This window comes from Oncorhynchus clarkii, chromosome 5 (genome assembly GCF_045791955.1).
Source record: "Oncorhynchus clarkii lewisi isolate Uvic-CL-2024 chromosome 5, UVic_Ocla_1.0, whole genome shotgun sequence".
NCBI classification, from domain to species: Eukaryota; Metazoa; Chordata; class Actinopteri; order Salmoniformes; family Salmonidae; genus Oncorhynchus; species Oncorhynchus clarkii.
Genome location: NC_092151.1, coordinates 15920524 through 15937743, shown reverse-complemented (window position 1 = coordinate 15937743; position 17220 = coordinate 15920524). Strand labels below are relative to the sequence as shown.

The window sequence follows — 17220 nt, the reverse complement described above, 5'->3', positions numbered from 1 at the left end:
AATGTGATTTGATTTGTCTGTGTGTCTGTGTGACAGAGACACACAGAACATTATCTCTCTTAGTGCAGGTCTTTTTATAGCTGTAATTAGCTGTGTTTGTTCCCACTGGACGCTGTTTATAGCCCTGTAGCCTAGTGTGCTGTAGAATGGCTGACACTGACCATATATCAGCTGTGTGTGTGTGTGTGTGTGTGTGTGGTGTGTGTGTGTGTGTGTGTGTGTGTGTGTGTGTGTGTGTGTGTGTGTGTGTGTGTGTGTGTGTGTGTGTGTGTGTGTGTGTGTGTGTGTGTGTGTGTGTGTGTGTGTGTGTGTGTGTGTGTGTGTGTGTGTGTGTGTGTGTGTGTGTGTGTGTGTGTGTGTGTGTGTGTGTGTGTGTGTGTGTGAGTGAGTGAGTGAGTGAGTGAGTGAGTGAGTGAGTGAGTGAGTGAGTGAGTGAGTGAGTGAGTGAGTGAGTGAGTGAGTGAGTGAGTGAGTGAGTGAGTGAGTGAGTGAGTGAGTGAGTGAGTGAGTGAGTGAGTGAGTGAGTGAGTGAGAGAGAGAGAGAGAGAGCTGACCATATCTCAGCACATCACAGGGACAAGGACAGTGAATTTGGCTACTTTTTATAGGTATGACTGGTGGTGGTTTATTCCTAAACCAAGGTCGTATTCATTAGGGCACACCGTAGCGAAACGTTTCAATAGTTTGTTTTTTGTCCAAGTAGTCCCTCCCTCTTTCAGTCTGTTAGCTTATGTTTGTTGCTGATGAAGGGAATAACGTGAAAATGCTAACCTAGGACAGTGTTGGTTATATTGGTCTCTCTGTGAAAATGTATTCTGGTAGCTACTATGTTGACTCAACATTGCATTTTGGCCTCTTATTTAATAGTTGTGTGCCAATGTAAGCATAGTGAGAAATCCTGCCTTCCAACTTTTGTCCAACATTCTTCCAAATGTTTCTCCAGGATTTTCTACGTGTCTCATGACTCCCAGGACCTGAAGATCTTCAGCTACATCGCCAGAGATGGCTCCAACAACTCCTTCAGGTGTAACGTCTTCAAATCCAAGAAGAAGGTGAGCGAGACTAGGCTATATTACTCCTCTCATGCCAAATGGCCATACTGTGTAGGTCACCTGTATCTGTTCTGTTATGTCTCTCTCTCCCTCTTTCTTTCTTTCTTTCCTTCTTTCTTTCTCATCTTTCTCTGACATGAATAACAAGAAAGTCATATCCCACTCTCTCCCTCATCAGACCCAGGCCATGCGTATAGTGCGTACGGTGGGCCAGGCGTTTGAGGTGTGTCATAAGCTTAGTCTGCAGCACGCCCATCAGGGTATAGATGGACAGGCAGACGGAGAGAGTGAGAAGTCCACAGAGGACAGCCCCGCTGAGGGTGAGAGAGAGGGGGAGAGACATACACACATGAACACACCAACTGCCACAACACTGTTACACTCCTACATTGATCCCTAAACATAACAGAGACAGACATATATACACACACACACATATCACCATAACACTTATTGTCTCACAAAGATTTTATTGTCCTATCATTTCATTGACTGACATAACAGATGCAGAAACTGAACACGCTGTTCATGTGTGAACCAAGAAGGACACCTGACCATTAGTGATGATTTGATGATGTCATTGGTTTGTGTGTGTTCCTTTTCCCACAGGTCGTCAGTTGACAGGGGTGGAGGAGGAGGAGGGGAGTGGAGAGGAAGGGGAGCCCCAGGCACAGTCCCAGTCTGTGTGTGAGCAGGCGGTCAACGAGATCCTCCAGAGTCTGGCCCAACTTAACGTGGTCCAGCCTGGACACACCATCATGGTAAGAGCACCTGACTTACTTTACTTATTCCTTTCTGCTCCTGGAGGAGCAAAGGACCTCAACAGGGAGTTAACAGGGCCTCAACAGGGAGTCAACAGGGAGTCAACAGGACCTCAACAGGGAGTCAACAGGACCTCAACAGGACCTCAACAGGGAGTCAACAGGGCCTCAACAGGACCTCAACAGGGAGTCAACAGGGCCTCAACATGGAGTCAACAGGAGCTCAACAGGGAGTCAACAGGACCTCAACAGGACATCAATAGGGAGTCAACAGGAGCTCAACAGGGAGTCAACAATACCTTAATGGTGAGTCAACATGACCTCAACAGGGAGTCAACAAGGCCTCAACAGGACCTCAACAGGTTCTCAACAGGGAGTCAACAGGGCCTTCACAGGGCCTCAACATGGAGTCAACAGGAGCTCAACAGGGAGTCAACAGGACCTCAATAGGGAGTCAACAGGAGCTCAACAGGGAGTCAACAATACCTTAATGGTGAGTCAACATGACCTCAACAGGGAGTCAACAAGGCCTCAACAGGGAGTCAACAATACCTTAATGGTGAGTCAACATGACCTCAACAGGGAGTCAACAAGGCCTCAACAGGACCTCAACAGGGCCTTCACAGGGCCTCAACATGGAGTCAACAGGCATAGTCCCAGTCTGTGTGTGAGCAGGCGGTCAACAGGGCCTCAACAGGGAGTCAACAGGACCTCAATGGGGAGTCAATAGAACCTCAACAGGGAGTCAACAGGACTTCAACAGGGAGTTAACAGGTCCTCAACAGGGCCTCAACAGGGCCTCAACAATGAAGCCTGGGTAATGTTCATCACTTCATTCCAGGGGTGTATTCTTTAGTCGATTTCCATAGGAAACATTTTGTAATGAAAATAAGAGTTTCTATTGGACATATTGACATAAGGAATCATTGTCTCATGTCAGATGGTGACGCTTGTCCCTCAACCTGTCTGTCTTGTAGGACGTGGAACTCATCTCTAAAAATTGAGATTTTACTCAGCGTGTATCTGACAGCTGGCACAGCTAGTTATCAGATTAGTGGAGATGCTATTTTACGTGAGACAATGGGCAAGGGATGGAACTTAAATATTTTGGCCACTGGTCAGCTGGGCTAGTAGACCACATTTAACCCAGATCTATGTTGTGGTTCCCTGCGGCAGTGTCGATTGAACCCAGATCTATTCTGTGGTTCCCTGTGGCAGTGTCTATTTAAACTATATCTATGATGTAGTTCGCTGCAGAAGTGGATTGACCCCCCTGAGTTATGTCCTAGCCCTTTGTTACTTAGATGTAGTGTTTTGTGACCCACTGTGTGTCTGAGAGGAGTCTTAAACACACATACACACACAAGAATGCACACATACACACGCAAGCATACACACATATATAATACACTCACATACATGTACATATACACCAGTGAAGGCTGCTGAGGGGAGGACAGCTCTAAATAATGGCCGGAACGGAGCGAATGGAATGGCTGTATTTGATACCATTCCACCTATTCCGCTCCAGCCATTACCACAAGCCCATCCTCCCGAATTAAGGCGCCACTAGCCGTGTGTGATACACAAATACACGCACACTCACACACACACGTATGATGGCGTGTTGCTCTGACAGAGATAGAGAATGCTCCCTACATTATTCACACCAGCCTCTGAGGGACATGGCAGCCTTAACATGCCTGACTAAACTATTAAAGCTTAATTCTGTTCTAGTCTAGTGTTTTGTCTGTATGTCCTGTGTCTTGGTGGCGTTATGGGGCCCCGGGGCTGCCTAGTGGCCCTCAGAGAGAAGCAAAACTGTGTGAAACATGCCTCAACCCATCCACTTACAGTAGAACCGTAGGAACACACCAAAGGGTTGGGGCTATCCTGTCAATACTAGCTCCCCAAGCCCTTTAGGCTTAAAGTACCACGAGCAGACATTCAATTATTTTCAATTGAAAGACGATGCCCAGAGCTTACCCATGATGTTGCGCTACCGTTTAAGTCAATAGGTCATTGTTTTAGTCAAAGTATGATATATTCAGGCTTGAAGTGGGAAACCCAAAGTTGAGATCTGTGTTTTTTCCGTGTCAATGCTGTGTGTTTCCCCTATTAAATGACATGCTAATACTTTTCAGTCAACGTTTATTTTCAGGGCTGGGTTTTATTTTACCGTTACCATCAGTGGAGGCTGCTGAGTGGAGGATGACTCTTAAAACCTCTTAAGTCTACCCCTTCCTTTTTCGAACATTCTGTTAAAAATCGCGCAACTTTTCAGCGTCCTGCTACTCATGCCAGGAATATAGTATATGCATATGATTAGTATGTGTGGATAGAAAACACTCTGAAGTTTCTAAAACTGGTTAAATCACGGCTGTGACTATAACAGATCGTGTGTTTCATCGAAAAACGCAAGAAAAACTGCTCTCTGAAAGCTAAAAATAATTTCCATGCGTCACTTTCATGGGTTGTTAAAAGGGCACAAAATTAATTATGGATCTGCCTGCAATTCCTACAGATTCCACACGATGTCGCCATTGTCGTCATTTTCCAGGGAGTTTTTTCTTGGTAAATCCAACTAACTGGATTCAATTTCTTCCGGTCTCCACCAGGATGTTTTGAATGTGCACATTGGCAGCCATTGATTTGAAGACGAGGAGCTATTGAATACACATCGCCCTGTAATCATTTTGATAGATTATAAACGTTTACTAATACCTAAAGTTGGATTACAAAAGGATTTCGAAGTGTTTTGTGAAAGTTTATCGTCGACTTTTTTAATTTAAAAAAATGACGCAGCGTTAAAAAACGATGTTTTTTTCTGAATGACACAGCTTCCATAGAAAGCTATTTTGGGTATATTTGGACCGATTTCAACGAAAAAAAGACCCAATAGTGATGTTTATGGGGCATATAGGAGTGCCAAGAAAGAAGCTCGTCAAAGGTAATGAATGTTTTATATTTTATTTCTGCGTTTTGTGTAGCGCCGGATAAGCTAAATCTTTGTTTACGTCGCATTCAGGCATTTTGAGGTGTTGCATGCTATCAGATAATAGCTTCTCATGCTTTCGCCGAAAAGCATTTTAAAAATCTGACTTGTTGGCTAGGTTCACAACATGTGTAGCTTTATTTCAATACCCTGCATGTGCATTTTGATGAACGTTTGAGTTTTAACGAGTACATTTAGCATTTAGCGTAGCGCATTTGCATTTCCAGGTGTCTGCTTGAGACATCTGCGTCTCAAGTAGGAGCAAGAAGTTAATAATGTCCGGAATGGAATGGTATCAAACACGTGTTTCCATTCACTCCATTCCAGACATTACACTCCATTCCAGACATTACACTCCATTCCAGACATTACACTCCATTCCAGACATTACACTCCATTCCAGACATTACATTCCATTCCAGACATTACACTCCATTCCAGACATTACACTCCATTCCAGACATTACACTCCATTCCAGACATTACACTCCATTCCAGACATTACACTCCATTCCAGACATTACATTCCATTCCAGACATTACACTCCATTCCAGACATTACACTCCATTCCAGACATTACACTCCATTCCAGACATTACACTCCATTCCAGACATTACACTCCATTCCAGACATTGCACTCCATTCCAGACATTACACTCCATTCCAGACATTACACTCCATTCCAGACATTGCACTCCATTCCAGACATTACACTCCATTCCAGACATTACACTCCATTCCAGACATTGCACTCCATTCCAGACATTGCACTCCATTCCAGACATTACACTCCATTCCAGACATTACACTCCATTCCAGACATTGCACTCCATTCCAGACATTACACTCCATTCCAGACATTACACTCCATTCCAGACATTACACTCCATTCCAGACATTACACTCCATTCCAGACATTACACGCCATTCCAGACATTACACTCCATTCCAGACATTACACATTCCAGACATTACACTCCATTCCAGACATTATTAAGAGCTGCCCCCCCTTAGCAGCCTCCACTGGTTACCACCCACAAGCATGGCATTGTTTATTTATCAGAAACACCTGCAAATGTCTTCTTATTTGCTAGTCGCGACTCCACTAAACAGCTTTTCATCGTAGCCTACATAGCCACCTGAGCCATGGAGCAAACTAAAATAGGAGGTGCAGTTATTATATTTTCTTCACCTCCACTTTTTTAACAGAAAATTCTCATCATCCATTGGTACATTTTTACATTTTCACTTATTTATTTTAGCTAGTCTATAAAAATATATATACCACTATTTTATAAATGGTATAATTGCGTAATGTAATTGCATCTTGCTGCATTTTGCAACCCTGCTCCCCCGTTGCCACAAGATAAATGGTTTTGACCACTAATGCCATGCTTCACTACACACTTCACTGCTTGATTGGTGCAGCTAAACCACAAGTGTCTATCCTATAATGAACAGGTACCCGCGAAGGGAAATTCAAGGAACTTGTTTATCTATTTTATTACGCTGTTAAATTTGTATTGGTGTTTTGTGTCCAATGCTCTCAAACATTTCATTTGTGAAGTGCATCATGAGCAAAGTGTCACGGATCCCTCCGGAACTTTCATTACACACACCTGGCCCCTATTCCCAGTGATTAGTAATTGTATAGTGCGCCCTTGGTTTACCATTGTGCTGTCGATTATTGTTTCAATGTCCGTAGTTTCATGTGAGTACCTGTGCTGTGTGTTTTGGCTTTTATGCCATTGTGGATTGCGCAGGTGATTATGGGTCTCGTCCCGTGTGTTAATCATTGTGCGCTTGTGTTATTTATTTGAGGTACTCCTCGCTCTATTGTTTGGGTTTCAACCCTGTGTTTTGTATGGTGTTTGTTTGGGTTCCTACCCTGTGTTTTGTATGGTGTTTGTTTGGGTTCCTACCCTGTGTTTTGTATGGTGTTTGTTTGGGTTTCAACCCTGTGTTTTGTACAGTGTTTGTTTGGGTTTCAACCCTGTGTTTTGTACAGTGTTTGTTTGGGTTTCAACCCTGTGTTTTGTACAGTGTTTGTTTGGGTTTCAACCCTGTGTTTTGTATGGTGTTTGTTTGGGTTCCTACCCTGTGTTTTGTATGGTGTTTGTTTGGGTTCCTACCCTGTGTTTTGTATGGTGTTTGTTTGGGTTCCTACCCTGTGTTTTGTATGGTGTTTGTTTGCGTTCCTACCCTGTGTTTTGTACGGTGTTTGTTTTGGGTTTCAACCCTGTGTTTTGTACGGTGTTTGTTTGGGCTCCTACCCTGTGTTTTGTATGGTGTTTGTTTGGGTTCCTACCCTGTGTTTTGTATGGTGTTTGTTAGGGTTTCTACCCTGTGTTTTGTACGGTGTTTGTTTGGGTTCCTACCCTGTGTTTTGTATGGTGTTTGTTTGGGTTTCAACCCTGTGTTTTGTACGGTGTTTGTTTGGGTTCCTACCCTGTGTTTTGTATGGTGTTTGTTTGGGTTCCTACCCTGTGTTTTGTATGGTGTTTGTTAGGGTTTCTACCCTGTGTTTTGTATGGTGTTTGTTTCGTCTTCTTCCCCGTGCCTTTACACAGCACGCCTTAATTTGGGTGTAATAAAAAAAACGATTATGCATTCCTGCGCCTGTCTCCCGACCCTTCATAACAACGTGACACAACGTCATTGTAGCCTATCATTTCACTTTCCCTGTGTTAACCATGAGCACGGGCTGACTTGGCTTTGGTGTACCGCTTCCGAAGCCTGCTAGCATCCTGCCCACCAAAGGTTGCACTGTGCCCAGAATGCCAAGAGTGTGCAAAGCTGTCATTAAGGCAAAGGGTGTCTATTTGAAGAATCTCAAATATAAAATAAATTTTGATTTGTTTATCACTTTTTTGGTTACTACATGATTCCATATTTGTTATTTCATAGTTTTGATGTCTTCAATATTATTCTACAATGTAGGAAATTGTAAAAATAAAGAAAAACCCTCAGTGAGTAGGTGTTCTAAAGCTTTTGCCCGGTAGTGTATGTATATATATATATATATATATATATACAGTTGAAGTCGGAAGTTTACATACACCTTAGCCAAATGCATTTAAACTCAGTTTTTCACAATTCCTGACATTTATCCTGGTAAAAATTCCCTATCTTAGGTAAGTTAGGATCACCAGTTAATTTTAAGAATGTGAAATGTCAGAATAATAGTAGAGAGACTGATTTATTTCAGCATACACTCTATTAGTATTTGGTAGCATTGCCTTTAAATTGTTTAACTTGGGTCAAACGTTTCAGGTAGCCTTCCACAAGCTTCCCACAATAAGTTGGGTGAATTTTGGCCCATTCCTCCTGACGAAGTTGGTGTAACTGAGTCAGGCTTGTAGGCCTCCTTGCTCGCACATGCTTTTTCAGTTCTGCCCGCAAATGTTCTATAGGATTGAGGTCAGGGCTTTGTGATGGCCACTCCAATACCTTGACTTTGTTGTCCTAAGGCATTTTGCCACAGCTTTGGAAGAATGCTTGGGGTCATTGTCAATTTGGAAGACCCATTTGCGACCAAGGTTTAACTTCCTGACTGATGTCTTGAGATGTTGCTTCAATATATCCACATCATTTTCCTGTCCCATGATGCCATCTATTTTGTGAAGTGCACCAGTCCCTCCTGCAGCAAAGCACCCCCACAACATGATGCTGCCACCCCCGTGCTTCACGGTTGGGATGGTGTTATTCGGCTTGCAAGCCTCCCCCTTTTTCCTCCAAATATAATGATGGTCATTATGGCCAAACAGTTCTATTTTTCTTTCATCAGACCAGAGGACATTTCTCCAAAAAGTACGATCTTTGTCCCCATGTGCAGTTGCAAACCGTAGTCTGGCATTTTTTATGGCGGTTTTGGAGCAGCGGCTTCTTCCTTGCTGAGCGGCCTTTCAGGTTATGTCGATATAGGACTAGTTTTACTGTGGATATAGATACTTTTGTACCTGTTTCCTCCAGCATCTTCACAAGGTCCTTTGCTGTTGTTCTGGGATTGATTTGCACTTTTCGCACCAAAGTACTTTAATCTCTAGGAGACAGAATGCGTCTCCTTCCTGAGCGGTATGAGAGCTGCGTGGTCCAATGGTGTTCATACTTGCGTACTATTGTTTGTACAGATGAACGTGGTACCGTATGGAAATTGCTCCTAAGGATGAACCAGACTTTTTTTTTCAGAGGTCGTGGCTGATTTCTTTTGATTTTCCCATGATGTCAAGCAAAGAGGCACTGAGTTTGAAGGTAGGCCTTGAAATACATCCACAGGTACACCTCCAATTGACTCAAATGATGTCAATTAGCCTTTTCAGAAGCTTCTAAAGCCATGACATCATTTTCTGGAATTTTCCATGCTGTTTAAAGTCACAGTCAACTTAGTGTATGTAACTTCTGACCCACTGGAATTAAGAAGAAAATTGGAGAGTGGTTGAAACACTTAGGTTGGAGTCATTAAAACTAGTTTATGTAAACTTCCGACTTCAACTGTATGTTTAAAAAAAAAAATATATATATATATATATATATATATTGTACTTTTACCCCCATTTCTGCCCATTTTCGTGATATCCAATTGGTAGTTACAGTCTTGTTCCATGGCTGCAACTCTCCTACGATCTCAGGAGAGGCGAAGGTCGAGAGCCATGCGTCCTCCGAAAAATGACCCTGCCACGATGCACTGCTTCTTGACACACTGCTCGCTTAACGCGGATGCCAGCCGCACCAATGTGTCAGAGGAAACACCATCCATCCAGTTGGCGAACGAAGTCAGCTTGTAGGCGCCCTTCCCGCAACAAGGAGTCGCTAGAGTGTGATGGGACAAAGAAATCCCGGCGGGCCAAACCCTCCCCTAACCCGTACGACACAGGGCCAATTGTGCACAGCTTCATAGGTCTCCCGGTTACAGCCGGCTGTGATACAGCCTGGGATCGAACGCGGGTCTGTAGTGATGCCTCAAGCTCTGCGATGCAGTGCCTTAGACCGCTGTGCCACAAATCCAGAACCAGCCTAGCCAGCTGGCTAATCTTTTGAATAAGGTGTAGTAAAAAAATGAATAACAGCCTCAACAGATAACATTTGCTAGCTAGATAAGATTAGCAAGATAGCTAGCTAAGGTTAGCATGCTAGCTAGCTACAGTGACAGCTGTCAGTTCCCCATTTGTTGATGTTTCTCTTCACATGGAAATCATCACAACATTCTTTCCCACCCCTCTTCGGAGGTGGAGCATAAACAAGTATTTCTGCTCTTGGGCAGGAATTATATCGGCTCCCTCTGGTGGGGAGCTTTTAATGCTGTTCATTGTAGAAATAGAATAGGGTGGCCTAGGTTGGTCTAGTAGTCTGTAGCTGCTGCCTCCGGATTATATACCGCTCCAGCATGGGTCCTAATCCAGCCACTGCGATTTTAGCACACTCCCTCCTCTATCTTTTCTCTCTACCTCTGTCCTGTCCAATAAACAAAGTACTGCCCCACTCCTTTAAAAAAATAAGAAAAGAAAAATGAATAATAACTCTCTAGAAAATATGATATGGCGCCCTATGTAATAATATGATATGGCGCCCTATGTAATAATATGATATGGCGCCCTATGTAATAATATGATATGGCGCCCTATGTAATAATATGATATGGCGCCCTATGTAATAATATGATATGGCGCCCTATGTAATAATATGTTATTGCGCCCTATGTAATAATATGATATGGCGCCCTATATAATAATATGATATGGCGCCCTATGTAATAATATGATATGGTGCCCCAGTAATAAGTCTATGATATAGAGTTATTACTGATCTTTGGGGCTTCTTCTCATTGTATTATAGACGAAGCACTGCCTTTTCCTAGTGCCCCAGGGTCAGCCATTGACAGTAGCTCCTGAAAATGGTCTGCATCACCGATGCCTCTAGGAGAAATGGGAAGTTATGGGCAATTAACTTTGAGTCAGTGTAGGTGTTTTTTCCCCGCTAGGCTTCTTACCTCAGAGACACAACAAACGTGTTTTGTTGTCTTTTTCTTTGACACATGTCACTTGTGTAGCCATGCGTAGCACCCTAACTGTCTGTCTGTCATTCTCCTGAAAATCTGAGCAGAACGCAGCAGGAACTGATAGGGAGAGAGAACCGGAATGTTCTCCTTCTCCGCAGCTATGGAGGGAGACCACCTAATCCCAGAAGCCAGAATGTTTTCTTTGATTTTGGAGGGAAGCCACCATAATCCTTTTGAGGGGTTCATAAGCATCTGTTCCATGGAGATAAGCATGAAGAGAGGGATGAGAAAGAGAGGGGGTAGAGGGAGCGAGAGAGAGGGGTAGAAGGAGAAAGAAGAAGCAAAGACAGAAATAGAAAGGAAATGAAAAGAGAGAGGGATGGGGATATGTGGGTAGAGGAAGAGCAATAGAGAGAGGAAGAAGAAAGAGAGAGGGATGAGGAAGAGCAATAGAGAGAGGAAGAAGAAAGAGAGAGGGATGAGGAGATGTGGGTAGATGAAGAGCAATAGAGAGAGGAAGAAGAAAGAGAGAGGGATGAGGAGATGTGGGTAGATGAAGAGCAATAGAGAGAGGAAGAAGAAAGAGAGAGGGATGAGGAGATGTGGGTAGATGAAGAGCAATAGAGAGAGGAAGAAGAAAGAGAGAGGGATGAGGAGATGTGGGTAGAGGAAGAGCAATAGAGAGAGGAAGAAGAAAGAGAGAGGGATGAGGAGATGTGGGTAGATGAAGAGCAATAGAGAGAGGAAGAAGAAAGAGAGAGGGATGAGGAGATGTGGGTAGAGGAAGAGCAATAGAGAGAGGAAGAAGAAAGAGAGAGGGATGAGGAGATGTGGGTAGAGGAAGAGCAATAGAGAGAGGAAGAAGAAAGAGAGAGGGGGAGAAATGGAACGAGAAGTGGGAGGGGATAGAGAGATAGAAAGTGAGAGAGCACAAGTGACTGAGAGGAAGACTGGGAGATACTGATGTGAAGAAAGAGATTAGGGGTAGGGAGATGGGGAGAGGAACTGAGTGTGGAGAGAGGGGGAATGATGTACAGGACGTCAACAGAGAAAGAGAGTGAGGGAGTTGAGAGAAGAAAACAGAAGAGAACAGGGGAGAGTGTGACAGCTCCATGCCAACCTCAGTGCTCTTGACACAGCAGCTAGCTAGCGTGGCACTGAGAGAGGGAGAGGGACTGGACTCATGCCAAACCCTATGCCCTGTCAGTGCCATCTTAACTCCCCATGCCAACGTGATGCCCAGCCTGACACAGCAGCTAGTCTGTTATTTAGAGAAGGAGTGGTCAAAAAGGGATGTCCTTTACGTCCCCTCTCTGGTCGTCCCGTCTTTTCTCTCTCAATTCAATTCAAAGGGCTTTACTGGCATGGGAAACATATGTTTACATTGCCAAAGCAAATGGAATAGACAATAAACAAAAGGGAAATAAACAAGGGAAACATTAGTAAACATTACCCTCACAAAAGTTTTAAAAGAATATAGACATTTCAAATGTTATATTATTGGCTATGTACAGTGTTGTAACAATGTGCAAGTAGTTGAAGTATGAAAGGGAAAATCAATAAACAGATACATTTGTTTTTTTTCAATGTTTACAATGTTGTTTGTGCTCCGCTCTTTTCGGGCCACAAACCTTGCTGCTGTGACTGCACACTGCGGTTTTCTCCTAACAGATTTGGGATTTTATCCATGTTTGATTTGTTTAACATTCTTTGTGGGTTTGTGTGATCTGTGGGAAATATGTGTCTCTAATGTGGTCATACATTTGGCAGGAGGTTAGGAAGAGTAGCTCAGTTTCCACCTCATTTTGTGGGCAGTGTGCACATAGCCTGTCTTCTCTTGAGAGCCAGGTCTGCCTATGGCGGCCTCTCTCAATAGCAAGGCTATGCTCACAGAGTCTGTACATAGTCAAGGATTTTCACAGTGGTCAGGTATTCTCCCACTGTCTACTGTCTGTTTAGGGCCATATATCATTCCAATTTGCTCCAGTGTGTCAAATAGTTATCTTTTTGCTTTCTCATAATTTGTTTGGGTCTAATTGTGTTGCTCTCCTGGGGCTCTGTGGGGTCTGTTTGTGTTTTTGAACAGAGCCCCAGAACCAGCTGCCTGAGGGGACTAATTTCCTATCTCTGTTGGTGAGGGCTTTGGGTTTAGGCATCACTTCCTTTTAGGTGGTTGTAGAATTGAACAGCTCTTTTCTGGATTTTTATAACTAGTGGGTATAGTCATAATTCTGCTCTGCATATATTGTTTGGAGTTTTGCGTTGTACACAAAGTATATTTTTGCAGAATCCTGCATACAGTCTCAATTGGGTGTTTGTCCCATTTTGTAAATTCTTGGTTGGCGAGTGGAACCCAGACCTAAACCATAGAGGGCATTGGGTTTGATAACTGATTGAAGTATTTTTAGCCAGATCCAAATTGGGATGTTGAGTGTTATGTTCCTTTTGATGACCTCACAACCATAGAGGGAAATGGGTTCAATAACTGATCAAAGTATTTTTTGCCAGATCTTAATTGGGATGTTGAGTTTAAAGTTCCTTTTGATGGCATAGAAGGCCCATCTTGCCTTGTCTCTTAGATCGTTCACAGCCTTGTGGAAGTTACCTGTGGTTGATGTTTAGGCCGAGGTAGGTGTAATTCTTTGTGCTCTCGGGCAGGTATTCCCAAACTGGGTAGGGGAAGCACAATGCCGTCGGGGGTCCGCCAAATAAAAATGTGATTCACTTTTTAAAAATGTTTAAATACCATTTATATTTTTCAACAGGGCAATGCATTTGGGTGAGTTTTTTTTCTCGCCTGAGTAGCCTCGTTTAACTGCCAAAAATAAAATTAAACCATCTAGTGTTCAGCAAAATAACAACACAATGTCAAATGCAGGTACCCTAGTCAAATAATTAACATCCAGTCACATTAACCGTTACTGTCTCGCGGGAATTCCACTAACGGTCCGTATGTAGCCAAACGTAGCTGCTGCTCATTCCGTTTGCTCGAAAAATTTATAAATGGTAAAAAAAAGTAAGGCCGCTTCCATAGAGACACATACCAGCTCTACTGGTAGTACTGCAACTACCAGCAGTACTACACCTGCACCTGACGACGACACAAGTTGTTCTACTTCCACGAGCACATCCAATGCTAGCATCAGTAATTCTACATGTGTTGTTAGCCCAGCTAGCATGGACATTGACAGTTGTGAATCTGATGCTACCACCCCTTACCCAGGAAAGCACAAGAACAACAGACAGGGACGTTGGACCATCGAAGAGGCACAAATATGATGAGAACTTCATTGATTTGGGGTTCACTTATATTGGGAGTAGTGCCTTTCCTTTCCTTATATGTGCAAAAGTACGATCTCACAACTCAATGAAACCTTCACTCTTGCGCAGACATTTAGAAACAAAACATGCCAATTTGAAAAATAAGCTGCAGTAGTTTTTGGAGCGAGAATTAAGACGACTTTCAAGTAGTAAGTCATGTATAAAAGCAACAGATACCAGTAATAATAAGGGGCTAGAAGCACCTTATATGGTGAGCTACCGAGTGGCTAGGACAGGCAAGCCCTATGCTATTGCGAAGGATTAATTCTTCCTGCTGTCGAGGATATAGCTTGGACAATGCTGGGGGAAAAGGCCGAAAAAACTATACAGACAATTGCTTCATCAAACAACACTGTTTCACAACGCATCAGAGACATGGCAGGAGATGTTTTGAAACAATTACTGCTTCGCATACAAGCCAGTGAATTCTATGCTTTACAGCTGGATGAGTCAACAGATGTGGTGGGCCTGGCACAGCTTCTGGTATATGTCTGTTACGTTTATGGGGGGTCAATTAAGGAAGACATCCTCTTCTGGAAACCAGGACAACAGGAGAATATATTTTTAAAGTACTGGACAGCTTTGTGACATCAAATGGACTTTGGTGGTCAAGATGTGTTGGTATCTGTACTGATGGCGCAAAAGCCATGACAGGGAGACATCGTGAAGTGGTAACGTGCGTGCAAGCAGTTGCTCCTAATGTCACTTGGGTAAACTGCAGCATTCACTGAGTTGCAATGATATGGGCAGCGACCATGTAACGCTTTTACAACATACAGAAGTGCGCTGGTTGTCAAGGGGCAAAGTATTGACACGGTTTTTTGAATTGAGAGACGAGCTTAAAGTTTTCTTTACTGACCATAATTTCCACTTGTCTGACTGCTTGCATGATGACGAGTTTCACACACGACTGGCCTATCTGGGTGATGTTGTTTCTCACCTGAATGATCTGAATCAAAGATTACAGGGACTCTCCGCAACTATATTCAATGTGCAGGACAAAACTGAGGCTATGATTAAGAAGTTGGAGCTCTCTTCTGTCTGCATTAACAAGGACAACACAGGTCTTTCCATCATTGTATGATGTTTTGTGTGCAAATGAACTCAAGCTTACAGACAACGTCAAATGTGATATAGCGAAGCACCTGAGTGAGTTGGGTGCGCAATTACGCTGGTACTTTCCTGAAACGGATGACACAAACAAATCAATTTGTTATCCCTTTCATGCCCTGCCTCGAGGCCACTTATCGATATCTGAACAAGAGAGACTCATCAAAATTGCAACAAGCGGTTCTGTGAAAATTGAATTTAATCAGAAGCCACTGCCAGATTTCTGGATTGGGCTGCGCTCAGAGTATCCGAGTATCAGGACAAAACCCTCTCCAATACAACCCAGCATTGCAGAGTTATGAGCATCCTTTCAAGAACACCCTTCTTATTAACTTGTGAGTTAATAGAGAGCCCCATCTAAATTGCAATAAACAGTTCTGTGAAAATTGAATTTAATCAGAAGCCACTGCTACATTCTGGATAGGGCTGCACTCAGAGTTTTCTGCCTTGACAAATCACGCTGTTAAGACACTGATGCCCTTTGCAACCACGTACCTATGTAAGAGTGGATTCTCAGCGCTCACTAGCATGAAACTAAATACAGGCACAGACTGTGTGTGGGAAATGATTTAAGACTGAGACTCACTCCAATACAACCCAACTTTGCAGAGTTATGAGCATCCTTTCAAGCACACCCTTCTAATTAATCTGTGGTGAGTTATTCACAATTTTAGATTAACAAGTTTTTTATGTAAGATGGTTAAATAAAGAGCAAAATTATAAGAGCTCTTTGTCACTTCCCACGAGCCGGATTGTAACAAAAACTCACACTCATTCTTATGTTTAATAAATGTATTGTATAGTGTGTGTGTGGCAGGTTTACAATGATGGCAAAAAACAACATTTGAGAGTGAGCTGACCCTGGTGCTAGAGGGGGTACACAGCTGGAGGTTGAATGTTTGAAGTGGTACGGGACTATAAAAAGTTTGGGAACCACTGCTGTAGAGGAACAGTGTCAGGATAGAATTTGTATTTGTTGTCTTGGCTACTGGACCTTTTTTGTGTTACTGAGATTAATTGTCAGGGCCCAAGTCTGACGCAATTTGTGTAGAAGATCTAGGTTCGGCTGTAGGCTCTCCTTGGTTTTGGACAGAAGCACCAGATCATCTGCAAACAGTAGACATTGGATTTCTGAGCCCAGTAGGGTGAGGCCGTGCACTCCAGACTGTTCTAGTGCCCTCACCAATTGATGTATATAAAAAAAGAAACGTCCTCTTACTGTCAACTGCGTTTATTTTCAGAAAACTTAACGTGCAAATATTTGTATGAACATAACAAGATTCAACAACTGAGACTTAAACTGAACAGGTTCCACAGACATGTGACTAACAGAAATAGAATAATGTGTCCCTGAACAAAGGGACAAAATCAAAAGTAACAGTCAGTATCTGGTGTGGCCACCAGCTGCATTAAGTACTGCAGTGCATCCTCCTCCTCATGGACTGCACCAGATTTGCCAGTTCTTGCTGTGAGATGTTGATAATATAATTAAAATGTTGAAAGATAATGATTAAATAATTCCACTCTGAATCCTTATAATTGTATGAACTGGATTAGAATCATAACATTATAATTAATGATGTGTGTAGTTTTAGTTAGAATTAGGGTAAAACAATATATCTGTACAATATATCTTTATAGTATCTTAAACACAGACTGAGCAAAATTCGGTGCCGACCTGGCTATGAGAGATTTGGGAGAGGGCAGGGAGTACTTCTCACGGTCTCCCTAATCTTGGTGGAGGACAGGGAGTGCTTCTCACGGTCCCCCTAATCTTTGTCGGCTGGGTAGTGATACAGTATGTGCGTAGGATACCTACTGTTTGTGTGTGAAGGTATGTGCGTAAGGAGCCAGTATAAAATTGATGGTTTTGTACAACGGGCTAGGACGTCCTTGTGAATAAACATGTTGGCTATTGTAGCTGGGACTGTCTGTTTCATTCAACCATAATCTTACACATTCTGGGTTGCAGACTGAGCAGTTT

The 17220-nt window shown here is 43.0% G+C and overlaps 1 protein-coding gene across 1 annotated transcript in view; it reads left to right on the top strand.

Annotated features, from left to right (window-relative positions):
- LOC139409865 (carboxyl-terminal PDZ ligand of neuronal nitric oxide synthase protein) overlaps positions 1–17220 on the top strand; it is a 179406-nt gene that overhangs the window by 102004 nt on the left and 60182 nt on the right. Inside the window, exons 5-7 of the mRNA XM_071155252.1 lie at positions 944–1052; positions 1231–1372; positions 1662–1813. Coding sequence (XP_071011353.1) covers positions 944–1052; positions 1231–1372; positions 1662–1813 — 403 coding nt within the window. The remainder of the gene's footprint in view (positions 1–943; positions 1053–1230; positions 1373–1661; positions 1814–17220) is intronic.